Genomic DNA, 21671 nt, shown 5'->3' with positions numbered 1-21671 from the left:
CAAGAAAATGGAGGACACCCCTCCCCCTCCTTCTCTCTGAGCTACAAGAAAATGGAGGACACCGCTCTTCTCTGAGCTACAAGAAAATGGAGGACACTGTTCCGTCAGATTAGGCGACCCGTCAACACATGTAACTGAAGTCTTGATACTCCCCGCACTTAGCCGCAGTAAGCCTACAGTCTGAAGTCACCAAGCAGACATCTTCGTACACCCACCGAAGTCTTGCATTTCACACCTATTTTTACCACTAAACTGAGCTTATATAGTGAAATACAGGATTTAGAAGTCTGACACTGTTTTGATGTTGAATTAAAAAAGCGGCGGTCTTGAGTCATATTAGCAAACCTGTGAGATCAGCAGGATTGCCGCTGCTATTAAAATTTGAAAATTCAACATCGAAACAGCATCACGGACTTCTAAATCCTGTATTTCACGATATATGCTGAGTTTACTGGTAAAGTAAGTTTGAAATGCAAGATTTCGGTGGGTGTAAAAAGATGTCTTAGAACTCCGTCTGACTGGTTAGATGTTGAATTTTAAAAGCAAAGGCAAGCCTGCTTATCTCATAGGTTTGCTAATCTGACAGAAGTTCGCTGCTTTTACAATTCAACATCTAACCAGTCAGACGCAGTTCTAAGTACTGTATTTCACTATATAAATCCCCTTCCCGCAGACCGAATGCACATATGCGTCCTCGGCTTTCCGGGGTTATACCGGGATGATGCCCGCAGCTGCAGGCATCATCCCGGTACCGTTGTTTTCAGCGGGCGATCGGCTACCCGAATATAACAACCGATGCGGCTAAAAGCCGCTCGGCTGTTATACCGGAGGAGCGGGAGGGGACATCCCCCCCCTCCCGCCGCCTCCCGCCGCTGTTACCGGGCCTCCCGTGCGATCGGGAGGCCCGGTGTCCATTCGGGAATCTCCGGTGGCTGGGGGCGGGCTGGAACGAAGCTGTGAGCGGCTTCGTTCCAGCCTTCTAATTGTAAACGCGGAAGCGACGTCATGACGTCACTTCCCGTTTACTCGGCTGCCAATGGCGCCGAATTTAAAAAAGTACACAGTATTCAGAATCGCCGTTTTCGGCGATCTGAATACTTTGAAGTGTAAAGGAGGGATGGGGGGTCTTTTAGACCCCCCATCCCTCCATAAAGAGTACCTGTCACCACATATTACTGTCACAAGGGATGTTTACATTGCTTGTGACAGCAATAAAAGTAAAAAAAAAAAAAAAAATTTTAAACACAATTTATAAAAGTACAAAAATAAATAAAATAAATAAAAAAAAAAAAAAAAATTTTTAAAGCGCCCCCGTCCCCGCGAGCTCGCGCAGCAAAGAAAACGCATACGGAAGTCGCGCCCGCATATGTAAACGGTGTTCAAACCACACATGTGAGGTATCGCCACGATCGTCAGAGCGAGAGCAATAATTCTAGCCCTAGACCTCCTCTGTAGCTCAAACCTGGTAACCGTAAAAAATTTTTAAAGCGTCGCCTATGGAAATTCATAGGTACCGTAGTTCGTCACCATTCCACGAGTGCGTGCAATTATAAAGGGTGACATGTTTGGTATCTATTTACTTGGCGTAACATCATCTTTCACATTATACAAAAAAATTGGGGTAACTTTACTGTTTGGATTTTTTAAAATTCATGAAAGTGTCACTTTTCCAAAAATTTGCGTTTAAAACACAGCTGCACAAATACCGTGTGATAAAAAATATTGCAACAATCGCCATTTTATTCTTTAGACTCTCTTCTAAAAAAATATATATAATGTTTGGGGGTTCTAAGTAATTTTCTAGCAAAAAATACGGATTTTAACTTGTAAACACCAAATTTCAAAAATAGGCTTAGTCATGAAAGGGTTAAACTCACTTTACTGTTAAAAATAAGTGTAAAATGCAAAACCCCGTTGGGTGCAACAAGATGTCTGCTTTCCCCCTTCTCAGTGTATCCTTACTATGGAGGAGTGCGGGCTGTAGCAAGATGGCAGCATCGGAACGTCACTTCCGTTACACATTCTGACAGGTCACCTAATTTGACGAAACACACCTCTTTGAGCTACAAGAAAATGGAAGACACGTTTTCTCTGGGCTACAAGAAAATAGAGGACACTTCTCCTCCTCTCTGAGCTACAAGAAAATGGAGGACACTTCTCCTCCTCTCTGAGCTACAAGAAAATGGAGGACACCTCTCCTCCTCCTCCTCTCTGAGCTACAAGAAAATGGAGGACACCCCTCCTCCTCTGTGAGCTACAAGAAAATGGAGGACACCTTTACTCTCTGAGCTACAAGAAAATGGAGGACACCCCTCCTCCTCTCTGAGTTACAAGAAAATGAAGGACACTCTCCCCCTTCTCTTGTATGTAGCTGCAGCCAGAGACAGATAAGAGGCTGAAGGAGAAACTTCCAGAGTGTTCGGGTAAGATGAGGGATCATGGAGGGGACTACAGGGGTGGGGGGGCCATGCAGGGAACGGAGCACATCTAACATAATCTCCCTGGTGATGAACAACGCTGGATTTACAAATTACTATACACAGACTTATGCCCCATACACACGATCGGAAATTCCGCCAGCAAAAGTCGGATGTCAGCTTTTGGTCAGCAATTCTGACCGTGTGTACGCTCCATAGGACTTTTGCTGGCGGAATTCCAGCCAGAAAAAGATTGAGAGCAGGTTCTCTATTTTTACGACGGAAAAAGTTCCTATCAGAAATTCCGATCGTCTGTAGCAATTCCGACGCGCAAAATTCCTACGCGTGCTCGGAAACAATTTGACGCATGCTCGGAAGCATTGAACTTCATTTTCTCGGCTCGTCGTAGTGTTGTACGTCACCGCGTTCTTGACGGTCGAAAGTTCAGCGAACTTTTGTGTGACCGTGTGCATGCAGGGCAAGCTTGAGCGGAATTCTGTCGGAAAAACCATCCAAGGTTTTTCCAACGGAAATTCCGATCGTGTGTACGGGGCATTAGATTTATGATGATGTCACTGTGTGAATTCTTCTTGTGAATGATGTCATAGTATTGTATGTCGGAGGTCCCCGCAGAGGAACTCTGGTCTTTGTTCTCAGCTGATAGTGATACTGTTGGTGCCCTGTGTTTTGTAATGTCATCACGAGTAAGGATGAATTCGGTGACTGGAGTGAATAGACCTAAAAATGTTAGGACGGCCTTCGATTCTGATCTTCCGAGTGACCTGCCAGGACACATCATCAGGTCCCTCATCTTTTTTGGCAGCTAAAACCACCATATCGCGAGCGTGGAAATCCCTTCTGAGATAAATTTAGCATTAGTGAAAACTAAAATTTCCTGGATCACGAGAAATGAAAAATGAACTCGTATTCTTCGTGACCAACAAAGTCGGTTGGAAATGGTTTAGAATGCTTGGATTAGATATCTCCACAGACATCCCAACCTGCAAAAATTCATTTCAGGGAGGTGGGCGTGGCTTAAACCGTGCTACATATTGGGCGTGGCTTAAAGGGGGTGTGGTTTTATAGAGTCTGAGATGACTTACATAGTGCAGAATGTAGTAATGTTAAATAGGGAATGTACAGTGCGGAGTGTATGGCGGTGAGTAGTATGTGCAGGATGGTGTCAGTAGTTCCTTATTTTTATTATTTTTTCATTATTTTTTACAATTTATTTTTTTATTTTTTGTTTTTCACAATGATTGGGGGTGGGGGTACCGGACAGTGTCAGTAGTTTTTTGTTTTTATTATTTTCTCTATTATTTTTTACAATTTTTGTTGTTTATTATTTTCTTTAAATCATTTTTTTTTATATTTTTTTTTTTTTTCACAGTGCTTCTGGGGAAGGGGTGGGGAGTATGTGGCGGTGATGGTGTCAGTAGTTTTTATTTTTGCATATTATTTTTTTTTTTTACAATTTAATTTTCAATTTTTTTTTTAAATGCTTTTTTGGGGGGAGGGTGTTGGGGCAGTGGGCAATGTTTGTAGGGCAGGGGGGTGGTGTCAGTAGTTTTTTATTTTATATATTTTTTTAATATTTAATTTTTTATAATTTTTGTTTACAATTTCATTCTTTAATTTTTTTTTTTTTTAATCAACCCTTTGGTGAGAAATCGGGGGTCTAAACAGACCCCTGCCATCTTCCCTTTGAGACAGAGAAAGAGGCTAAGGACACAGATTCCCCAGTCCCTTTCTCAGCATTGAAGATGAATGGAGAGGGGACAGCGGCTCCTCTCCATTCATAAACTGAGCAGATTAACCACTTGCTGACTGGGCCATAGCCGAAAGACGGCTACAGCGCGGTCGGGTTTTTCTGGGTGGGCGTCCATGGATGTCCTTCCAGAATGTTGCTCCCGCGCGCCCCCTGGGGCGCGCACCCGGGAACATCCGTGACCTGAGGACCCGGCGCATCACCGATCACGGTAAAGAGCCGCTGACCGCAGCCGTTTACCATGTGATCATTCCGTCAAATGACGGAGCGATCACTTGTAAAGAAACCGGCGTCACGCCATGACGCCGGTTCCTCCCTCCCCTCTCTGTACCGATCGGTACAGTGCGAGGGGGGAGGGGGAGAGATTGCGGCAGCGCTGTGGGCTGGATGTGTAGTGCCCACAGCGCTGCTCACTGCCAATAATCTGCAATACTCTGCAACACTGTGCAATACTTGCCAATACTCTGACAATAAATTTTAACAGAAGCAAAGAATTTTTTTACCGAATTTTCAGTATTTTTTGATTTATAACGCAAAAAATAAAAAAACCCCAGCAGTGATTAAATACCACCAAAAGAAAGCTCTATTTGTGGGGAAAAAAGGACAAAAATTTCATATGGGTGCAGTGTGGCAGGACTGAGTAATTGTCATTCAAAGTGTGACAGCACCGAAAGCTGAAAATTGGTCTGGTTAGGAAGGGGGTTTAAGTGCCCAGTGGGTAAGTGGTTAAACACAGACAGGTTACTCTGCTGAGTTTTCACAGGAGTGATCTCGCTCACTGTGTCCAATTCAGAAAAGGAAGGGGCCAGTAAATGACCACTGCCCTTCCTCCGCTCTCCATCCTGACAGATCCCCACAGCCGGCGGGAGAGGAGAGGAGGGAATCCGGCTGTGAGAGGGTGGAGGAGGAGGACAGGGGGCCGGAGAAGAACAGGCAGGGCCGGATTAACATAGGGGCTAGTGGAGCTGCAGGCCCCTCCCTCAATATAGGCCCATGGCAGTGGTTTATGAATATCTGTGTGCCTTCCTGAAGGAAGAGGAGTCCTCTGTGCACACATGGAGGAGACAAATGTTAGTCACTGCAGCCGAGTCCTGTCTCTGCCGATGCCTGACTCCCATCACAGGATCTGTTACACTCACACAGATCCTCTGTGTCTGGGGGAGGGGCGCTGATGTTCTCCTAACCAGCAGGAGCCCGGGAGGAAGGACATCTCCCATGCTGTTGAGATAAGGTTAGTACATTTGTTAGGGAGATGTTGTGTAATTATTGTGCTAGGGGACAGACTGCTGCTCCCCCCCATGTAATGTGCTCTCTTGTGCCCACCATGTCATGTGCTGTGCATTGCATTGCCCTTCATGTCATGTGCAGTGCCCCCTATGTTGTGCTGTGCCTTGCAGTGCCCACCATGTCATGTGCTGTGCCTTGCAGTAATCCCACCATGTAATGTGCAGTGCCCACCATGTAATGCGCTGTGCCATGCAGTGCCCACCATGTCATGTGTTGTGCCCACCCTGCCATGTGTTGTGCCCAGCATGTAGTGTGTTGTGCCCACTGTGTAATGTGCTGGGCTGTTCAGCAGTGCCTACCATGTCATGTGCAGTTCCTAACATGTAATGTGGAGTTGCATTGCCCACCATGAAATGTGCTATGCCATGCAGTGCCCACCATGTAATGCGCTGTGCCCACCACGTCATGTGCTGTGCCATGCAGTGCCCACCATGTAATGCGCTGTACACACCATGTCATGTGCTGTGTCGTGCCCACCATGTCATGTGCTGTGTCGTGCCCACCATGTCACGTGCTGCACCATGCAGTGCCTACCATCTAATGTGCTGTACTCACCATGTAATGTGCTGTACATTGTCAACCATGACATGTGCCGTGCAGTACCCACCATGTCATGTGCTGTGCAGTACCCACAATGGAATGTGCTGTGCAGGGCTCACCATGTCATGTGCGGTGTCCACCATTTAATGTGCTGTGCCCACAATGTAATGCGCTGTGCTGTGTCATGCAGTGCCCACCATGTCATGTGCTGTGCAGTGCCCACCATGCCATGTGCAGTACCCACCATATAATATGCTGTGCCCACCATATAATGTGCTGTGCAGTGCCCACTTGTAATGTGCTGTGCCCACCATGTAATGTGCTGTGCCCATCATATAAGGTCCTCTGCCCACCGTGTGCATGTGCTGTGTTGTGCCCACCATGCAATGTGCTGTGTTGTGCAGTACCAACCATGTCATGTGCTGTGCCCACCATATAATGAACTGTGCCTACCTTGTAATGTGCTGTATTGGGCAGTGCCAACCGTGTAATGTGCTGTGCTCACCATGTAATGTACTGTGCTTTGCCCACCATTAAATGTGCTGTATCCATGTATCCACCATGTAATGTGTTTGTGCCAACCATGTAATGTACTGTGCTATCCCCCCCCCCGTGTTATGTACTATGCTGTGCCTCCCACAGACTCACCCCCTCACTCCCACCCCCCTCTCTCTTTCAGCCCCCTCTCTCTCTCATCCTGTTCTCTCTCTCACCCCCTACCACCCTCTCTCTCTTTCACCCTCTCTCTATTCCCCTTTCTCGTCCCCTCTCTCTCGTCCCCTCTCTCTCGTCCCCTCTCTCTCGTCCCCTCTCTCTCGTCCCCTCTCTCTCGTCCCCTCTCTCTCGTCCCCTCTCTCTCGTCCCCTCTCTCTCACTCTCTCACCCCCTCTCTCTCTCACCCCCTCTCTCTCTCACCCCCTCTCTCTCTCACCCCCTCTCTCTCTCACCCCCTCTCTCTCTCTTTCCCCCTCCCTCTCATCCCCTCTCTTTCAACCCCCCCATCTCGCTATCACCCCCCCTCCCCCTCTCTCACACCCCTCTCTCACACCCCTCTCTCACACCCCTCTCTCTCTTTAATTTAAATTTAACAAAACATTGTTTGCCTTTTCATTTTATTTATTTCCATAAAAAGGCCCACCAAAGTCCTTAGCACCAGGCCCATGTTGCTCTTAATCTGGCCCTGAGAACAGGGGGGGTGAAGAACACAGAGGGAAGCCGTAGAAGAATGGGGGTAGAAGTACACAGAGGGGGCTGGAGGAGGATACACAGAACAGTTGGAGATGATCGGTGCAGCAGGAGGAACAGCTGTGATCACCGATCTCCCTGTAAAGCTTTTTAGCCGACAGCCGCGGGAGGGAGAGAAGGAGAAGCGGATGTCAGCTTTACAGGGAGATCGGTGATCACAGCTGTCCTTCCTGCTGCACCGATCATCCTGGATGTGAACCAGGGGACCATCCAGGATCAGCCCCGCAGCCGGGATATAGTGCAGCACTTGCGGGTGTCCAGGAGCCGCCCCCGAAATGCGGGAGACTCCCACACCTCGCAGGAGACTTGGGATGTCTGCAGTCACGATGAGTAGTAGTCTGGAGCGTGGAGATCGACCGCAAACCTCTTGTTTCTCTCTTCTTCTTTCTTCCGCTTACTACTTTCCCCCTCTTTTTCTCTCGTTTTCCTTTTTCTTTCTCTTTTTCTATTCTTTCGTTCCTTCATACAAACTCTTACTTTGCCCTATTGTGGGTTCCCAAATGTTCGATGGTGGGCTCTAAAGTACATTAAACGCTTCAGCCCCGGAAGATTTTACCCCCTTCCTGACCAGAGAACTTTTTGCGATTCGGCACTGCGTCGCTTTAACTGACAATTTCTTCCAAACAAAATTGACGTCTTTTTTTCACCACAAATAGAGTTTTCTTTTGGTGGTATTCAGTCATCTCTGCGATTTTTATTTTTTGCGTTATAAACAAAAAAAGAGCGACAATTTTGAAAAAAAAGCAAAATTTTTGCTATAATAAATATCCCCCAAAAATATATAAAAAAAACAAATTTCTTCCTCAGTTTAGGCCGATATGTATTCTTCTACATATTTTTGGTAAAAAAAAAAATCGCAATAAGTGTATATTGATTGGTTTGCACAAAAGTTATAGCGTCTACAAAATAGGGGATAGATTTATAGCATTTTTATTATTATTATTTTTTTTTTTTTTATTAGTAATGGCGGTGATCTGCAATTTTTTTTTATCGAGACTGTGACATTATGGCGGACACATCGGACACTTTTGACACTGTTTTGGGACCATTGTCATTTATACAGCGATCAGTGCTATAAAAATGCACTGATTACTGTGTAAATGACACTCACAGATAAGGGGGCGATCAAGGGGTTAAGTGTGTCCTAGGGAGTGATTCTAACTGTGGGGGGGGGATGGGTTTCAAGTCGCATGACAGCAATCACTGCTCCCGATCACAGGGAGCAGTAGATCTCTGTCATGACACAAGGCAGAACAGGGTAATGCCTTGTTTACAGAGGCATCTCCCCATTCTGCTGCTCCGTGACACGATCATGGGCCCCCAGCGGACAGCGAGTCCGTGGGAACTGCGGGTATGGTCACGGAGTACGCGGCGAGCGCACTTGCGCCCACAATGCTGCGATTTAAAGGGGACGTACCTGTACACCCATTTGCCCAGCCGTGCCATTGTGCCGACGTACATCGTCATGCGCTGGTCGGCATGTGGTTCCACTACACGATTGCCCCTCTATGGGGAATTTCTCTGTTCTTTTTTTTTTTTTTTTTGCAAGGCTTTTCAGAATCCTACAAGCATAGCCTTGACTTGTTCTAAATGTTAATCATAATATTATTATTAGGTATACAGTGAACAGTTTTCATCGATCGGTGAGTTCTAGGTTCTCATAAATCATCACTTTGTTTTCGGGACAGGGATGGTCATGGTTGGTAACCTTGATATGGTATAGTTTATACAATGATCCAACCGCACTGATCTGACACCCACTATTGTAACACTGTTGTTGACACGATATTTGTAATATTGAGAACCTTGTTGTTGGTCAAAACTTATATTCAATAAAAATCATTGGAAAAGAGTAAAGCCTCGTACACACGATCGGATTGTTGGCAGACAGAGCGTCAGCCTTTTGTCCGAAGGGCGTGTGCCTGGATTTTGTCTTGCATACAAACGGCACATAATTGTCGGCCAACAAACACAAACGTAGTGACGTACTACGTGGAATTTCAGCTCTTGAGCGCCACCCTTTGGGCACCTTTTGTTAATGTCGTGTTTGAGCATTGATTCCGAACATGCGTGTTTGTACTTTCAACTTTTGTGTGACGGACTTGTGTACAGACGATACGAAAATCTGACAACAGAGCTTTGTCCACCGAAAATTTACTAGCCTGCCATCCAACATTTGTTAGCCGAAAGTTGGACAACAATTGTCTGAAGAAGCGTACTAACGGTCAGATTTTAGGACAACAGTCTGTCATCACACAATTCCATGCCAAAAATCCGATCGTGTGTTCGAGGCTTTAGGATGGGCTCGGGCATGCTCAGGAAGTCGGCACTGTGACGTGCTAATCACAAACAGTGAGACATCTCCTGGTCCACGGCTGCACAGATCGGGAAATGTCTCGCTGCCTGTGCGGTACCGACTTCCTGGCGTGTTCTGCACGTGCGGTTGCGAACACGCCTGAGCTCATCCTTAATCAAGAGGTCCATTGGCTCTTTTGGATTCAGCCGGCGTGCCTTTCCAGTGACACGGTGCTAGGCACGCCGTGATGTGCGTATCCCAGGAGGCATAGTGATAGGGTTGCCACCTGCCCGGTTTTGACCTGGACAGTCCGGGTTTAAGTTGATGTGCCCGGGTTTTCCTCTGCCTGTGTCGACGACAGGGGGTACCACGAGGCCTCCTGTAGGAGCCCCAGCACACAGGGGGAGCAGCGGGCGGAGGCAATTACAGAGGAGACATAAGAGAAGGGAGAGAGAGGCGCCAGGTAGCGGTAGTTTTTAATAAATTAAATTTTCACTGGAGTTTCCACGGGGAAACTCCAGTGAACTGTCAGCCTGGGACGCTGTGACCAATCAAAGCATTCCAGAGGCATAACCACGCCTCCATCATCGGAAGCTGACCGATCACTGGAGTTTCCCTGTGGCGCTCTGTATCCTTGTACCGGCTTCCTCCAGCGATTCAGTGATCACAGCAGCGTGGATCGGGAGAATGCTGACAGCGGACTTTACAGACTGACACACCTACTTCTCTGAGATGTGTGAGCGGATTGTTTTTAAAAATTTCATTTATTAAAAACGACCGCACCAGCGGCTACCTGGCACCCCTCTCTCCCTTCTCTTTTGTCCCCTCTGTAATTGCCCCCCTGCCCTCTGCTCCAATCCCCCTGCTGTTTGGGTCCCCCTGTGTGCTGGGGCCCCCACAGGAGGCCTCGTGTTACCCCCTGTCGGAGGCCATGGGGGTTTGGGGGGGGATTTGTTAGGGGAAGACGATTTGTAATAGGAGAGGGTGGGGATAAGTGCTGGGATGTGGAGGAAGGGGGGATTGTGTTGGGACTGGGTATTTTGGGGATGATGGAGGGGTACTTGTGCTGTGGAAGGGGGAAGAAGACTTGTTTTGGGGGGGTTGTTCTGGGAGGAGGAGGGGGGGAGATTTTTGCTGGTGGAGGGTGAGAATAAAGACTAGTGATACAGAAGTACAGTTAAATCACACTTGTTTAATAATAAAAATAAAAAGAACAAACATAGTCAAAACATAGCCAAAGTTCAGTAACCGTAACGGATAGTCAGACAAGCCAGAAGTCAGGGATCAATGTAGTGGAACAGCAAGCAGGATCGGGAGCCAGAAGGGATGTCGGCAAAGCAAGTCTTCAACAGGATCGCAGGAGATAGACTCTGTGATGTTGACCAAGGCGAAGGCAGAGATCCTCTGGACTGGATGGCTTAAGTAGGCAGGACTGACGAGCAGGATATCATCAACAGCTGAGTAACTGTGGAGAGATAGGAGCTGGCAATTAGCCGACAGCTGAGCGGTCAGCTCAGAGAAGGAAGGGCTGAGCCCAGCCCTGACATAGTGCTGGATGTTTTTTTTTGCAGGAGAGGGAGTGGGGTTTTTGACGAAAGGGTAACATGGGGGAGAGTATAGCTCGCAGGTGGGCGGAGGATTTTGCACTCTCCTTACCCTTACACTGTGTGTTACACACCCCTGACTCCTGCGCTCTTTTGGTTTTGTACTCATGACTCCTAATATGCATTACACACTCCTGTCCCCTGCATTCTGTGCATAAGACTCGCAGGCTCTATTCACACCAATGCATTCCAGACTGCAGATGGAATTGCTGCAATTCCACCCATGATTCCCGACGCAAAACGCAGGACGTGCTCATGATCCCTTTACTGTCAATGGCACCCCAATCGCAGAGTGAAACTTCTTTGGGTGACGGGCATCCCACGATTCTGTTTGTGTGATTTTGTCGGGGGACAACTGCGGCAAAATTGTGCCACGGTTGGGGTGCCATGCCATGCGCCACTAAAGTGTTCAGGTTTGGCTTGGAGAAAAGGTGGCAACCCTACATAGCGAGCACTGTGCATGTCATTTGCCTAGGCGGGGGTGTGGGGGGGGGGGGGCTGCACATTTTTTGTTAAAAAATTTAGAAAAAACAGCTCTATTCAGAGGGAAGAGGGGTGGATTGGAGGAAAGTTTATTCCGAGGGTGAAGATCCACTTTAAGACCCCTTTCACACTGCAGCACCCGGCCATTTAGTGCTAAAGAGCTGCTTGTTTTTGCGGCGCTTTAGCGCTGTTTTAACAGCGTTTTTTTGGCTGCTAGCGGGGCGGTTTTGACCTTTTTAAAAAAGTCCAGTTTTGCTGCTTTTTAAGGTGCTTTGGAAGTGCTGCCAATTCATTGCAATGGGCGGGGCATTTTGGGATCGCTACTTACAGCGCTCCCAAACTGCCCCAAAGGTGCTGGTTGCATGACTTTTCGTAACGTCCTGCACTGCAGTGAATAGGAGGCAGTTTTCAAGCGCTTTTTCAGAGGCTATTTCTAGCGCTAAAGCGCCTGAAAACTGCCTCCAGTGTGAAAGGGGTCTAGGTCTAAAACATCGCCTCCTAGTGGAGAGCAAAGGAGGGACACCATTACCAAGGCAGCTAAGAAACCCTTCAGCCAGCGTGACAGTCTCTATGGTACCAGAAAGGCTACCCAGGTACCCGCCATTCCCACCACAGCTGCCAACTAAGTTGGGGATCAAATCTTCACCTATCACAGCGGCCCATATCTCATAGCACCTTCAGGGACTCAATCCCCATTGCTGAGGTCCACTGACCTGGACCTGTATAGCACTCTTCTGAAACTCATTGTCAGTTATTACTACGCAGTGTCATGTGTATAAACCACGCTGTGTGAAAGATTAAGCAGCCAGCATGGCCAAAGACAAACGGCAATTAACCAAAAGAAAAAATAATGCAGCGCTTAAAAAAGAAAATATGTTCATAAATATAGACAATGTTGTGATGATGTCCACCACGTGAAAATTGACAGATATGTGGTAAAAACCAAATGGTCTGGTGAATCTGGACAATGTCCGTGAGTTAGTAATTGTAGGCCAGTAGACATCAGTGAAGGTCAACAGGTGAGGGAATGTTGTGAGGAGACTGCCAACAATTATCTGAAGGCTTACCAGAAAGGTTGGACTTGAAGGGGCTTATACCTCTCAAGTCAAAAAGGCTTGGGTGTCAAAACACCATGGTTGATGTAAAACCAGTGACAATCCGGATAGCCTCAATCTCACTAAACTTGGTACCATATAGGACACCAGTATGTGTTCAAACAGACCTCAAAATATGGTACAGCCAATGGCGAGGACACCCAGGGAGGTTGGAATCGGCTAACACGGTAAAACCAAAATAACAAAAAAGGTTCCACATAGTGTGATAACATTTCAGATCTTTTAATTAAAATTAGTAAAACATTGAACACTCACATGTCAATCAAGGATTAATGGCATAAGATGGCACAATGGTGATAGTGGCACTTTACTGACGCGTTTCGTCATCACACAATTAAGCAGTGTTCCATGTATGCAGGATCCAGCACCGACTGACTGCATTACGTGCAAACGCTGTGTCTTGACGTCTCCAACCTGTGCGGGATTTGGGTACCATTCATCTGAGCAATTATTGCTGTCGGAATGGATCTGGATAGCTCAAGTCTCATAATCCGAACCAATCAGAAGCTGTTAACATTGTGCTGAGAGTTGTAGGGATGCACCGATATATATCATACGGCTAAAAAATTATCGGAACAAAAGTAGGGTTATCTGCAATTTGGCAAAAGAAAAATAAAAGGTGCCGATAATGGCATGCTGCCTCCTATTGACTTCAATGCAAAATCACGTCCCATCGACTTCAATGCAAAAACGCCAGCCACATTAATTAAATACATTTTTTAAAAACTGTAAAAACTGTCCATTTCGGCCAAGTGTGTCCTAAATTAGTCCAGAATTTTAATTTCGGTGCACCACTAGAGAGTTGCACAGTAGTGATTATCACCTTTTAAGCTGACTACACACTATACAAATTTTACACATTTTAGATTATTTAGATACCAACACCATTACACTATGAGGTCAAACCTAATCACTTTCAAATTGTATGCAATTAGGCAGGCCCTTGCACTCTGGGAATGCTGTCCACAAGGTTTAGGAGTGTGTCTATTGGAATGTTTGACCATTCTTCCAGAAGTGCATTTGTGAGATCAGGCACTGATGTTGGATAAGAAGGCCTGGCTCACAGTCTCCGCTCTAATTCATTCCAAAGGTGTTCTATCGGGTTGAGGTCAAGACTCTGCAGGCCAGTCAAGTTCCTCCACCCCAAACTCACTCATCCTTGTCTTTATGGACCTTGCTTTGATGTGGGGTTGATTTTCAGGGGTTGGGCTTGGCCTCTTAGTTCCAGTGAAGGGAACTCTTAAGGCGTCAGCACACCATAACATTTTGGACAATTTCATGCTCTCAACTTTGTGAGAACAGTTTGGGGATGGCCTCTTCCTGTTCCAACATGACTATGCACCAGTGTACAAAGCAAGGTCCATAAAGACATGGATGAGCGAGTTTGGGGTGGAGGAACATGACTGGCCTGCACAGAGTCCTGACCTCAACCCAATAGAATTAAATGTGGCATGTGCATGTAAAGGCAGGCGTCCCAATACTTTTGACAATATAGTGTAGTTGATGGCAAATCTACCAAAAAAACAGACACTTACTGTATGGGAGGACTTTCTGTCTTTGTTTTTTCTTCCTGTCCAATCACCTGTAGGTGGTGCATAACCCAATGAGTAAGGAATAAGGATGCTCTGTGTCCATGATACAGTATACAATAAAGAAGGATCCTTATACAGACAGGATAGGGTATGACGGGGTCGAGAGCGAGTATAGCTCTTCACTCTGCATATAGGGGTTTATGAATGAGGTTGGTGGAATGCAATGGCTTCCCAAAAACATCTAATTGGATATCAGTAGGCAAAAGGGTTGGATCTTATTGACGGGTGGAGAAAAGATGCCAGAAGCAGAGTTGACAGGGTGCCAAGTTTGTGGCCAGGAGAATCACATACTGATAAATCCCTGTAGAGTAGAAGCAGAGAGACTTATTGGAATGTCCACATTTATCGAATGGAAGTGTTAGTGGGTCTGGTGATGTGGAAAGGCAATAGATATCCCGGGAAGAAGTCCAGGCTTGTAAGGTTGTCAACGCAAATTGGAAGCTCATTATGGTTTGATAAGAGCCAGGGGAGTGCATGAAGATCTGAAGGAGACCATTCCTGCTTAATTACTGTGGAGGCTTTAGCAGATCAACAGGAAAAGCATTCCAATGTACGGGAGATCAGAGAGACTTCGTACTACAATCCAAAATCTGGCAAACAGATTCCCTAAGTGAGCTTGTGTTTACATTAGTAGTTCAAGCATGTGAACCCACAATTCCAAATGGCTTAGCTACATGATAACCTCAAATTATGGAAGAAGGGCTTAGAGAGATTTATTGGGCTGGTCTAGAAATTCTAATTAAACTTGGAGTATATGCCATTTCCAGCACGTTCATCTTGCCAAGCCATGAAGACTTCAGGGAGCTCCATCTTTATATGGAATTAAAATACTACAGATTTTTTAAGCTGGCATAGCAGTCCCTAAAATAAGACATGCTCTTAGAGTTTCACTGAAAAGGAGAAATTGATTTTTAGAAGATCAAGAGAGCATGGTGACAATGATGTATTCAGTGCTCCAGTTTTAGAAATAATTACTTTGAAATTGCATATTGCACCAAAATTTAACTAGTAGTGTTCTGACTCAACTACAAGGCAATAAACGTTATCTTCAGCTTCACATAGAGCTTACATGACCTGGTGATCTATTTATCCCTTGCATCAATTCAGACAGCTTAACTCAATGGATAACTCACTGTATGGAAAGACAGACGATGAATCCTCTCGAATGTTCCGTTTAACGATGGGTATCCATAGATAGAAAAAATGTTGCAGTTGTAAGCCACATGTAAAGATGTTACAGCAATGAGGTATACTGTGCACAATGAATCAGAGAGCGGAAGGGGAGGAGAATATACAGAACTACGGTGAGAGAAAGAGTTCAGAGAGACAGAGGGAACAGATCTTAAAGACACAGAGCATTATAAATCACATAGTGTAACACAACAAGTAGCGATGGGATACTCGTGAATGCTTGTTGGATGTAAAAAAGTACAGTAGAGTATTGTAATCTGTGGTGGAACAAGTTCATTTCTGTGTTTTACAAAAAGGAGCAGTGATATAGGATAGCACTGTCTCATGCCGGTAAATATGGAAAACAAATCAAACCACTGACCAGAACTTTACCAGTGGGGAATGTATTTATGGGCACAATTTTAAGGATGAGGTTTACACTCAGGCCTTTCTGTCCCAAAGACCGACATAGAAAATTTCAAATAACTCTTTAAAATGCTTTTTCTGTGTCAAGGGATGAAATACAAGCTGAAAGGTTTCATTTATGGATATGAGAAATGGGATGAATGGTTTTGGTAGCGTTGCCGTTGGCTTCGTGGCCAGGGACAAACCTGACCTGTTCCTCATGGATCAGATCTGGAAGACGGGGAGAGATGAGATTGGCAATGGGTTTGGAAAAGCGTTTAAGATCTCCCATTAAAAAACAAAATGGGTCCATAATTATCCTACTATGTCTGTGGCTAACTTTTTTCTTTTTTTCTTAAAGCCCATGGTGTGTGAAACACACTCAAAAACTTCACCCGGTGCCAAAAAAATGTGCATACACATAAAGAGTGAAACAAAAAAAGTGCAACGGGTACACAAGCCCTCTAAAATCAGAGGGCCTTACCCTGAATCCCCTGGGGCGTTAGGCTCCTGATGGGGACAAGGGTACTTACACTTGGTCCATCTGGCTGAAACCACGGACGGACCCCTTTCTCTGGAGGGACTGCCGAAACAACAGGCCCCCTCAAGTACTCAGTGGGGCTCCCCCGAAGGGAGACCCCAAGAGGGGGGGGGGTGAACCAAGCCACAAGACCATGTCCACTCCCTCCCAACCCAAGAGCCTTTCAGGGCAGGCCAGAGGACCTGCAACCCTACCAGTCACACAGTGCAAAACTGTGTACAAACAAAAAAATACAAAAACGTGACACACAAAGGGAAATGAATAAAAAGAAGGTGCGGGAGAAGGAAGTAGAGGAGAGTGAAAAAGTGGCCGTTGTGCAATACAATGGCCAGGCCCTCCTGCCAGGAATAAAAAAATTCCTCTGGTCCCAGGCAAAAGGCCCGGCCCAGGAGGCAGGTGCAAAAAAAGCGTGTAATGGTGCAGTGACCGTGGTGCCACAAATCAAAGTGACCTTCACTCACAGTGGATTTTATGGCACCCCTGGATTGCCACTCCAGGGGCACATACACCATAGGCTTTCGGACCAGCTTTCGGACCAGCTTTCGGACCAGCCCTGACCAACAACCCAGACCACAGCAGCCCCTACCCCAGCCAGGAAGCCCTGAAGTTCAGGAAGCTTGGTGAGAGCCCTTGCCATCAGGCCCCACTGTTGCTCCCATCACTCCTACCTAATTACATTTGGGGAATACTAACCGCTCCTCCCCCCCTCAGCTAGAGGAGCCGGTGTTCTCTCCCGAAAAACTGCCCCAATATAGGGCAGAAGGCCAGGGACCCGACCCTCTGGATCAGACCCAGATGCAGCACCCATCCTTACCAGGAGAACCCTTCTGGACGGCTCAGACTCGGCCCCGCTGACATCTCGATGGGCGTCCAGACACTGGCACTGCCAAACCGCCCTTCCAGGTCCAGTGACACCATTGGATTTGCATGTGTCCTCCCCACTCTCGGGAGTAACACAACTCCTCCTCTGGAAACTGATAAGAACAGATACTACAGGCCGAGAAGCATATTTAAATAAATTAACTTTGCAAAAGTGAGGCAGAGACTCATGAGCACCATGGTACATGAGAAATTCACCTCTATACTTAATGATACCCATGCCAAGTTTCTCAAGGTTTGGACACCATGGCTGAATTACAATAACCACATAAACCTGGACTGCTCCCTTCTTTTCATATAGCTGCATACTTCAGTCCACAATAACCTAGTGGTTGGTCTGGTCTCTTTTCTCCTTGTTCCCCCTCCCCCCCTTCTTCCTTAATTATGGAGGCATGTTGACTCAATCAGTTGACTAAAAATGTGTAGAAAAGAAAATACTCTCAAACACATTTGTCATCTGTGAGAAGGGTTCATCAAGGTGGGCAAATACAACCCACCCACCTTCTGTCTCTTTTGCCTTAATCTGTTCTACATTAGAAGCTAGAGGACCCTGCACTTTCTTTGATTTGTCACAGTAATGGATCAAGTGTTGTTTGTAGAGTTGTAATCATCTATTATGTTAGGTCTGAATACTGTGTTCTGTATGCTGTATGTAGTAGAGCTGGGCGAATTTCTCCAAAAAAAAAAAAAAAAATCTACGATTTAAAAATAAAAAAAAAAAAAAAAAATTGATTCATGTTTCGAATCTTTTTTTTTTTTTTGATGGACACCGCGCCAGTCCTGAGGAGCTGCGGGCAGGAGTTTTTAGGCGAGGCCGGATGCCGCGGACTAGGCCGAAGCCGCGGCCTCACCTAAAAACTCCTGCCCGCAGCTCCTCAGGACCGGAGCGGTGTCAGCGCTGGTCCTGGGAAGCTACAGGCAGGAGTTTTTAGGCGAGGCTGCGGCTTCGGCCTAGTCCGCGGCATCCAGCCTCGCCTAAAAACTCCTGCCCGCAGCTCCTCAGGACCGGTGCGGTGTCAGCGCCGGTCCTAGTGAAAAAAAAATAATTAAAAAATCGATTTGCTGAAAATTGTAATAGATTTGACCTCTCAACTCGATTCAAATCGATTTTTTCCCAGCCCTAGTATGTAGTAAAGACCCGAACACTTAATTAAATCCATTATTTATAGAAAAAGCTGCTGAGCCAAGCTGAACACACTGCTTGTGATTTATTGTACAGTTTGTGCTGAAAATGCAGCCCAGTGGTCTGAATGGGACCAAAAAATGAATTAAACTATACCAACCAAAGGAAATAGCGAGGTCCCTATAAAATGAATTACAAACAATTAAACATGTACATCACATACTGTTTTTAAATGTAATAATGCATGTGAAATGAAAGAGAAAGCAACTTTACTATAGCCAGTTTTTCCCTTTATTTTTTTTTCCTCCATACAGATGGATTAATGAACCAAACTTTTGGTCACATTGGTCTTCACGTTGGTCTTCATCATCCCAACTGAATTTTCCTGGTAATGGTCACGTTGGTCTTCAATGTCAATTAAGTCAGCCTGGTGACAAGTACTTATGGGTGTTCTGAGTGCCTGAAAGTGGAGGATTCACTCTGGACACCAGCCATATCAGTGTTCTGCATTTCTTCATTGTTTTGGATATTCTTCAGCATTGATCCAACCTCTGGGGGCAACAGAAGAGAAGTCATTTCAGGGTTCTGGAAGTGAACGACTTTAAGCTCAACACAAGAGAGAAACTTTACCTTACTGCAAAATCAGACCTAACTAAATCCCAGATGGAACACATAGAAGGGAAGCCATATCTGTCTGCTGAATGCATCTTGGCTTTTGCAATTCAACCAAACCTTGGACCCGAAGGAGTTCACACTAAAGTGAAGAGGTATTTTTGTGCCAAATGTGGCAAAGCTTTCTCAGTAAAGTCAAAACTTATCACACACGAGAGGGTCCATACAGGAGAGAAGCCGTTTCAGTGTGACACATGTGGCAAAGCTTTTGCAACAAAGGCAAATCTTATCACACACGAGAGGGGTCATACAGGGGAGAAGCCATTTCAGTGTTCTGAATGTGGCAAAGCTTTTACATCAAATGCGCAGCTTACCAGTCATAAAATTGTCCACACTGGAGCCAAACCATTTCAGTGTTCAGAATGTGACAAAGCTTTTTTAAGGAAGTCAGATCTTCGCAGACATCAGATGCTTCACACAAACTCGTTTCAGTGTTCTGAATGTGACATGGCTTTCAAAACAAGGTCACAACTTATCAGACACCAGAGGTTTCACACTGGAGAGATGCCATATCCCTGCACAAAATGTGATAAAGCTTTTACACAAATGGCACGTCTTATTACACACCAGATGGTTCACACTGGTGAGAACCTCCATCAGTGTTCTGACTGCGGCAAAGCTTTTGCATGGAAGTCTGCTCTTATTATGCACCAGAAGGCTCACCATCTAAAAAAGCCTTATTATTGTTCAGAATGTGACAAAGCTTTTACAGCGAAGTCACTGTTTATCCTACACCGAAGGGTCCATACTAGAGAGAAGCCGTATCAGTGTTCTGAGTGCAACAAAGCTTTTTCATGGAAATCAAACTTCATCACGCACCAAAGACTTCACACTGGAGAGAAACCCTATTGGTGCTCTGAATGTAACAAACCTTTTAGAGAGAAGTCAAACCTTATTATGCACCAGAGGGTCCACACCGGAGAGAAGCCATATCCATGTTCTGAATGTAACAAAGCTTTTAGGGTGAAATCTATGCTGCTCAGGCACGAGAGGGTCCACACTGGGGTGAAGCCATTTTGCTGTTCGAAGTGTGACAAAGCCTTTTCATTGAAAGGAAACCTTATCATGCACGAGAGGATTCACACTGGAGAAAAGCCATACAAGTGTTCTGAATGTGACAGAGCTTTTACAGGGAAGGCGGAGCTTATCATACATGAGAGGACCCACACTGGAGAGAAGCCGTACCAGTGTAGTGAATGTGACAAAGCTTTTAAAATTAAGTCAGATCTTGTCAATCACAAGAGGGTGCACACTGGAGAGAGGCCATATCAATGTTCTGAATGTGACAAAGCATTTGCAAGGAGGTCAAACCTTGTCAAACACCGGATGATTCACACGAGAGAGAAACCATTTCAGTGTTCTGAATGTGGTAAAGCTTTTATAGTAATGTCAGGTCTTCTCAAACATGAGAAGGTTCATGCTGGAGGAAAACCATATATAGAGAAGCCTTTTCATTGTTCTGAATGTGATAAAGCTTTTGCACAGAAGACACATCTTATCAGACATGAGAAGCTTCACACGGGAGAGAAGCCGTTTCAATGTTCTGAGTGTGATAAAACTTTTATACAGAAGACACATCTTATCAGACACCTGAAGGTTCACACTGGAAATAAATTGTGTTCTGTATTGGACAAAGCTTCTCCGGCACCAGGGGTTTCCCTGCCTTCATCCTCAGCTGCAGAGAGGAAACTCTAGGAGAAGGGGTTACTAAAGGGGTAGCAGCTATGAAAATGTTGGGGTGTCCCAGCAGTTTAACTCCCAATGTCATCCAACAATCTAGTGGAAAGGTACAATGAAACCTTGAAAAGCAAACTCGCTACAATTTATGAGCAAGTAGGACTGGAATTGATTGATGCAATAAGTTTAGTGCTTATGTCCATCAGGCACACACCTAGAGAGCCATGGAATACTTTACCTTTTGAGATACTTTTTGGACAAGCACCAATGACTGAACTGTGTTTTCCTTAATGATTCTCCTCTTCTTTTTTTTGTTGCGTATGAAGCTTTGAACATGTTATTTCGTTTGCATCAAAAATTAAATGATCTGGGTTCCTAAGTGTTTTCTTTATTTCCAGATCCCCAGCTACTACATGAATAACTCTATCTCTCTTGGTAGTGGTCAGGCGGCATTTTGCCAAGCCTCTGCAGCCAAGCTTAAGGATTCCTACTAAAGCTGTCCATACAATGATCAAAATTTGGCCGGTTCAGCAGGGACTGCATACATTTTGATCAATGTGTGGCCAGTTCTTCTTGAGAGAAGTTGATCTTTGACTGATGTCTTTTGAAGGGACACATTAGAAAATCTGAGCGGTGTATTCTGACAGCAATGGGTTCTGCTGTCAATACTAGGGTTGTCCCGATACCACTTTTTTAGGACCGAGTACAAGTACCGATACTTTTTTCAAGTACTCGCCGATACCGAATACCGATACTTTTTTTTAATGTCACGTGACAGTGGTTTTTTTTTTTTTTTTTTTTTGGGGGGGGGGGGGTGAACGGTTTCTGTGTGTTTGTTTTTTTTTTTAATTTACATT

General features: G+C 45.6%; 1 protein-coding gene across 1 annotated transcript; it reads left to right on the top strand.

Moving 5' to 3' along the window:
- Positions 1-2254: 2254 nt before the first annotated feature.
- LOC141126657 (uncharacterized) lies at positions 2255-21193 on the top strand. The gene is made up of 2 exons (XM_073612602.1): positions 2255-2423; positions 18780-21193. The coding sequence occupies exon 2, from the start codon at positions 19129-19131 to the stop codon at positions 20830-20832; it is 1704 nt and encodes a 567-aa protein (XP_073468703.1). The 5' UTR covers positions 2255-2423; positions 18780-19128; the 3' UTR covers positions 20833-21193.
- Positions 21194-21671: the final 478 nt, after the last annotated feature.

Source organism: Aquarana catesbeiana, linkage group LG02 (assembly GCF_042186555.1).
Source record: "Aquarana catesbeiana isolate 2022-GZ linkage group LG02, ASM4218655v1, whole genome shotgun sequence".
NCBI lineage: Eukaryota > Metazoa > Chordata > Amphibia > Anura > Ranidae > Aquarana > Aquarana catesbeiana.
The sequence above is the reverse complement of the archived record's forward strand: the minus strand, read 5'-3'. Positions and strand labels throughout refer to the sequence as shown.